Below are 7,034 nucleotides of genomic sequence, written 5' to 3'. Positions count from 1 at the left end.
GATCTGCTGTGTAACCTTGCAGATCTCATGACACGAGGTACATGTTAGTGGCCAAAGCTGGTTAAAGATGCTAAGGAGGTAGACAGGAGCACAGTTATAGAAGGGTCACTTGGTCATGGTCCAGAATTTGATGTTTACCTGCTGCAGGAAGGGAAATTCAACTGCAGCTTTTAGCAAGTGAGTGAAATAGTTGCTGAAGTCTTGGTTGTTGCCTTTTATCAGTTTTTGACAGAAATCACATTGCTACCATCTTTTTATAATCCTTTATTATTTTATGTGTACATGCATTTTGTCTATATGTATGTACATGCCTGGCGCCCACGAAAGTCAGAAGACTTTATATTCTCTGGGATTGGATGTCTGAGAGTCATTATATGAAACTCTGAATCAATTCTGGATCCTCTGCAAGGGCAATAATCTCTTAGATATCTCTATGGCCTCTGTGATATTTTTTTTAAAAAACGTTATTTTAGATACATTTGTAGAAACTATTTTAACCTGTCAATTAATGATGTTATTGCCACTGCAAATATTTGGTGACATTGTCATGGGCACAATCTGAAGCTTCAAGGTTCACGTGTCTAACTTCACTTCTCTGGTTTCACCAGGACCAAGATTCTCTCTGCAACTGCCTGGACACACCATTCACTCAGATATGATGAGACCTTTTATGAACAAGTAGCTCAGCTACACCTTTGAAAGTCAGATCTTTTTAAAATGCAGATCCTTGGCCTTAGGAAAATAGAACCAACCTCTTTTACATATTAGCAGAATGTATACTTGATGAAATCATTCTCATCTAATGGCAAAATAAAAGAAAATAGTTACCAGGACCTCTGTAGTTCTCATTCCTGCTGCAATTGACAAGGATCCTGAGATTATGAACTGATAATAAGAGGAAAATTTCAAGTTAACATTTTTTAAATAGCTTTTATAAATCATAGCATACTAAAACTCACTTCTATGTCAGCTGGGTCTACTAAAGTGGTCAATAATCTTAAAGGCAGTGCAGTTGTCACAATACCTCCCCTACCAGAAGAACAGGGGGTAAAGGGAGTCAGTGGAAGAATCATCAAGGTTTTTTAAAATTATGAAACTGTCACCCCAACAATATTGTTTAAGATCAATGAAGGATAAAACTCCCCAATCCTTATAATTAGATTTTTGCACACATGGCCTGAAACTGAAGAAGATAGCCACACAAAATTGGACCAGAAATTATTCTTGTTGAAGATATATTAAAAGCTGTAAATAAAATAATGACAAAAATTATACTAGAATGCTGTAGCTCATTTGAGTCCTGCAATTTGGCAATTATTTTCAAGTTCTTCTAAATGACTGCTGTCAACCTGACTTAAGTGACTTTAAACTATTATATGGATGTCTGCATTTACTTTCCATACTTGGCTTAGAAGATTTAAAAATTATAGCAGCATCAGCACTATCACAACATTAAAATGAAAATCAACATATACATATAAGTTTGGGGAGATAGCTCTCAGCCAATTGCTTCCCATGCAGGGCTGAGCCCTTAGGTTCAATTCTCCATCAAAAACTATAGGAGCTGGTTTCCAGGATAGTACTTAATAGAAAATAAAGATGGAAGAAGAAAGCAGTGGTGGGGAGATATGAGAGATTCTGAGTCCTCATTCATGGGCTGAGTACATCTTGGGTATATTAACCTTTCCTAGTCGTGTTTTCTTCACTTATACAATGACAATGAAAACAAATTTCTCAAAAGTTGTGGTGATTGATTGAAGTGGAGGAACATTACATACAAAACCACAATATTCTTAGATTAGAGTGCAATGAAAACTATTACTGGTGTTATGGGTGCTATGACTACTATTATCATAATCATTGATACTATTATTGATATGTCAAATGTCATGTAACTTTGAAAAGTATTGGAGCCTGTGGCATTTCTCAAATCTTAAACATCTATTGTAAATAGGCAGGGAAAATTAAGGTACCAGGTCTACAACATCACTAAATTTTCTCATTGTCAAGTTTATCAATAAATGGAGCCCTCATTTTTTAATGGAATTCTCATTTGTAAAATAACCAAGTTTTTGCATTTTACTTTCCATTTGTCAGCTCATAATATATAGGTAAGAAAATGTTTGATATTTTATACTTAATTGACACTCTTTTCTCTACAAAACTTTCTTAAATTTTATTATAGAGGAAATTTTTTAATTTTTAAAATTTCTTTTTCAATTTTTTATTAGTTACTTTCTTTAAAATTTGGAACAGAATTTACCTAGGTTTTCTATTCTCTTAAGCATTGACTGAGAGTTGATTAGCCAGGCACTGCTAACCACCTGCTCAGCTTTGCCTCCTCTGCATTGCTAACAAGTCCCTCATTTCCTTCATTCTTTCATGAGCTTCAGAGTTCAGTGATCCCTTCCCAGCTAGAGAAGTGAATCTCAATTTCCACAAGTTAAAGATGCAAGTTCATTATCCTTGGCTAAAGAATAGACTGGTAAACTCTTTGTGAACAATGACTGAGCTACATCAATATGTATCAAGATGTGATGACATCCTTGTACCACTGAATAACCACCACTAGGAATGACTAGCCTCTGGACTCCTGAGGAAATTAGTTGTGACAATGCTTAAGTAACCCTTGTGGGAGTACATGAGTACATGCTGACACAGTATCCTAAATGCCATATTAAATAAACAACCCACCTAGTTTATGTGAAGTGTATATTGGTATTGCAACATGAACAAGGAAAAAACTGATATACTGTTCTCAAACTTATGGACTACTTGAAAGAGTAAAGAGAGGATTCCCCCTAAGGTTAGTGGAGTCACAACAGAGTGTTATTATCTCCAGTTACATAAGATGGTATGCTACTCACCATGATTGAACCCCAAATTGGGGCATACACTAACGCTGAAAATACTCGGTGGGGGAATTGGTTTTCATGCATCATTATTATACCCAAAATGAGGTTTATGATTGCAATCAGAACTTGGACAACCTAGACACAGTAAAATGAAACATTATCACCACAAAAATGATGTCTGTACTATGTGCTATCAAACCACTAAGTTGCCTTCATCCACACGTTTAATATACACAGATGAATTTTGAAATATTATTCTGACAATAGTTTTCATATACAGATGGGATGTACTAGCATATATATTTCCCTTGTAATCTCTCTCTCTCTCTCTCTCTCTCTCTCTCTCTCTCTCTTTCTCTCTCTCTCTCTCACACACACACATTTATTTGTATCAGTAACTTCAAATTTAGAGGGAATTTATGGAGGTAGGTACTCAGCTTGTAATCAGTTAGACTAAGGGGATATTTGAGTTAAGGGCAGGGAATCATTGGGAAGGTGCATAGGAGTGCAAGACAAGAGTCTACAATCCTGTATCATCAAACTGCTCACATTAAAGCATGATTTGTTCCCAGAGCCAAAGCTGGGGATCTAAGGCTGTGGTTCTCAACCTGTGGGTCTTAATTACTTTGGGGGTTCAATGACCCTTTCTCAGGGATCACCTAAGACCATTGGAAATATAAGACATTGACATTATAATTTATAATAGTAGCAAAGTCACAGGTATGAAGTAGCAACCAGATACTTTTATGGTTGGGATCACCACAGCATGAGGAAGCGAGTTAAAGGTCCACAGCATTAGGAAGGCTGAGAAGCACTGAGCTCTGGGCTAAGCTCTCAGAGGAGGTAGGATTATGGAGGTGTTGTGGAAGATAGGGACAATGTGATCACTGGAAATCCGAAAAGCCCCAAACAGAATAAAACTCAACGCTTTTTAAATTTAATTTTGTGTCTTAACCATTGGTATACTAGTCTCATTCAAAACTTGGACTCTCTTAAAGTGGTACATTTTTGAATATACCATAATTAAATATTTGGAGAGCATGTGAAAGAAAAGCATTATTATTTGCCAAAATTGTGTGATATTCTGAAATGTAATTTAAAATTAGAAATGCCAGCTTCTGACTGATCTGTGTTGCTTTAATTTGATCCCATTTCTATGGATTCTTGGGCTTCTTCAGCTAGTCGTGATTTGGAGCCTAGTTAGCAAGCAGAGGGACTCATAATAAACAGTACTTCAGCAGCAAAAAGAATGTTGACATATTTAAGATATACAAATTCCACATGAACATAAAAGATACATCATGAAAAAAATGATCATTTTCCAATATTTATAAGAACTAGAACAGTAAAGTAGAAAAGAAACTGCCTGCAGCAACTGCAGGGGTTTGGAAGGTTGTGCCAGTGAACCGTCTGCATTTAGTGATCTTTAACCTGTGTAGCATGTAATTCCTTGAAATTCCCTATTTTTTTTTCCGGCACAGTCTTCTGCAGACAGAAGAATGCGGAAAATAGGGGATTTCTCATTATCTGACCAGCAGGGGAAGGAAAAGCACTAGAAACTTCTGAGAACAATATGGGTTTCCCTGCCCCTGGGCAGGCCTGGGACTAGAGCACAGCAGCAGCTTGCCTAGGTTTCTGTCTGCACTGAAATGGATGGGTCATCTTGGATAACACACAACCTAGAATGTACCTGAAGTTTCTCTATTTGAAACATAATTAAATTGAAAATCTGATGTGGCAGAATAACATATCCGTTTTCAAATGATAGATTTGAAAATCAAATGCTAGTGACCATGGGAAGTGTTGAGAGACCATGAAGTTAGTGGAACAGAGCACTTGCGTTAGATTTTTTTATTTGTTAATCCTTTAGATATTTACAGAATCATTCTCCCCTCAGATCCAGAAATGTCTTACCCCGAGGTCTTTGGGTTCCCCCTTCAAGAATTTCTCTGCGTGCTCTTTCCACAGTTGTGATTTTACAACAGACCTCTCTAAAGGCAGAGCACCTCCAGGGGCCACCTCTATGGTGGTCTGTTCTAGTCCTTGCATGGTTGCCACGGCAACAGAAACAGTGCTGAAATAAAAATGAAATTCTGGATGAACCCCTGGAAATGACTCAATGTCGGGTTCCTGATTATGGGTAAATTCTGAACTAAACCCTCCCATGTTAACACAAAAAGTTTAGCATAGATAAACTACAAAAATAGCTTTAATCTCTTGGTAAGAGAAGCTCTCCTGTTTCTATTTTCTTAGCCTTATTTTTGAGTGTTCATAATTTTTTTAGATAGCCATGGCTGTTTTGGACATCATTTTCAAATAGATTATTGGAGCCTTTGTACAAGCTGAATTTATTTCCATTGACAGCAAAGAAACCCATCCCTCTTCTCCCATGGTCTCCGGCTGTCATCAGATACAACTCCCCCCTGCTCTATACTACTCACCCTGCAATGCAAGAGAGGATTCAACCTGCCTTTGGTACTTCCTTTTCGTGCTCCAAAGGCAAAGGTGTTCCTAAGGGAACCTAAGCTGTAGAATTGTCTTCTCTATTTCAGTTTATTCTTTGTTACAAAGGGCCTCTGCCGTGCCTCTCAGAAATACCTTCAGACCTCTGCGGTGTGCTGAGTTCTTGGATGTCTATTAATATTCTCCTCATGAGGCAATTACTAACGAGGAAGAATAAAGAGAGGAACCTAAAGTGTTGAGCCTCTCTTTTGTCAAATAGAAAACCCACACAGACACAGCCTAAATTCCAAGTTTGTTGGTAATTGATGGTTGTCGAGAAATGAAATATGAGCAGGGAAAAGCCTGGCCTAAGACCCGATAATCTGGAGTCTACTTCTAGCTCTTTCATTAAGATGTGAATTTCTGGCTACTGTCTCTGGGTTACCGTGACAGTGCCTGTAAAGAGCGCATTGGGCACAATTGGTCCAAGCTTCTTTCTGATCTTCATACTGCTAAAAGTTTGCCCTGTGTCTTCCACTGATAAACATCTGCATCAGCAACTTCAGCTCATGGTGTATGTGTCCCCTAAATGAAGCCAGAGATGCTTGGAAACCTAGTCCAGGTCACAGTCTGTCTTGGGAGCAGACTAAGCATATCTGGTTGGTAGCTCAGGCTCCATCATTTTCTGCATCTCCACTAAGTCTGCATGGAATAGATATTGCTAACTGATGGATTATCGAGATAATATGTAGGAGTCAGAAATGAATATAATGGTAGAAGATTATTAAACGTGTGCAAAATTCGCAGCCAACAATCTAAGGTGTGACCTTTGTCTTTTATATTCCTTTTTAAATGTTATTTTATTTTTGAGAATGTCATAACTGAGTATTGTATTTACATCATTTACACCCCACCCTCTCTACCATTCAACTTTTTCCCATGTTCCCCACAGTCTTAAATATTTATGATCTCGCAGGGAGGTGGTGTCGCACACCTTTAATCCCAGCACTTGTAGGCAGAGGCAGGTGGATCTTTGTGAGTTCAAGGCCAGCCTGGTCTACAAGAGCTAGTTCCAGGACAGGCTCCAAAGCTACAGAGAAATCATGTCTCGAAAAACCAAATAGAAATATTTATGATCTCTTCTTCTTTATTATTGTTATATATGCATGTGATTATATAGAATATATCAATATACAATATGAATATATATAAACATACAACCTGTAGGTCCATTTAGTGTTTCTCATATGTATATTGTTTAGGGATAACCTCCTGGGATTGGATAACCCATCTGGGAGTATACTGTTTGAGAAGACAGATTCTGCCTCTCTTAACAGTCAATAATTGTCTATAGTTCTTCATCTAGGGGTGAATATGGCAAGCTATCCTCAAGGGTACAAAAGTGGCACTTATATCTTGGGGGTAGCCAAGCACTGTGTAAATGGCCTTACAGAATATTCAAAGGAGGAAATTAATGTCTGCTACTATTAAACCTAGCCACCTGCCTGGTGAGGTCATAGACCCTGGAGGAGAAAATATTGCTGCCAATTTACCAAGCGTTTGTCTTTTCATTGTCCTTATTCTTTGTATCAAAAACTGCCTCCCAAGGTGCGTTTAGATGTGCACTCAACTCAAGTTCAAAATACTAGTGTGTGTGTAGTGATCTCATCTTTCCATCTAGATGTCCTGTATTCATCCAGTACATTATATATACTAGTGTGTGTGTAGTGATCTCAT

The 7,034-nt window shown here is 37.8% G+C and overlaps 1 protein-coding gene across 1 annotated transcript in view; it reads right to left on the bottom strand.

Moving 5' to 3' along the window:
- LOC101997525 (membrane-spanning 4-domains subfamily A member 4D-like) overlaps positions 1-7,034 on the bottom strand; it is a 9,730-nt gene that overhangs the window by 1,868 nt on the left and 828 nt on the right. Inside the window, exons 2-4 of the mRNA XM_013354634.1 lie at positions 4,770-4,929; positions 2,868-2,990; positions 829-885 (exon numbers count right to left, since the gene is read on the bottom strand). Of these exons, the coding sequence (XP_013210088.1) occupies positions 829-885; positions 2,868-2,990; positions 4,770-4,904 (315 nt within the window). The 5' untranslated portion in view covers positions 4,905-4,929. The remainder of the gene's footprint in view (positions 1-828; positions 886-2,867; positions 2,991-4,769; positions 4,930-7,034) is intronic.

Source organism: Microtus ochrogaster, unplaced genomic scaffold (assembly GCF_000317375.1).
Source record: "Microtus ochrogaster isolate Prairie Vole_2 unplaced genomic scaffold, MicOch1.0 UNK56, whole genome shotgun sequence".
Taxonomy (NCBI): Eukaryota; Metazoa; Chordata; class Mammalia; order Rodentia; family Cricetidae; genus Microtus; species Microtus ochrogaster.
This window is presented reverse-complemented; position numbering and strand designations above follow the sequence as displayed.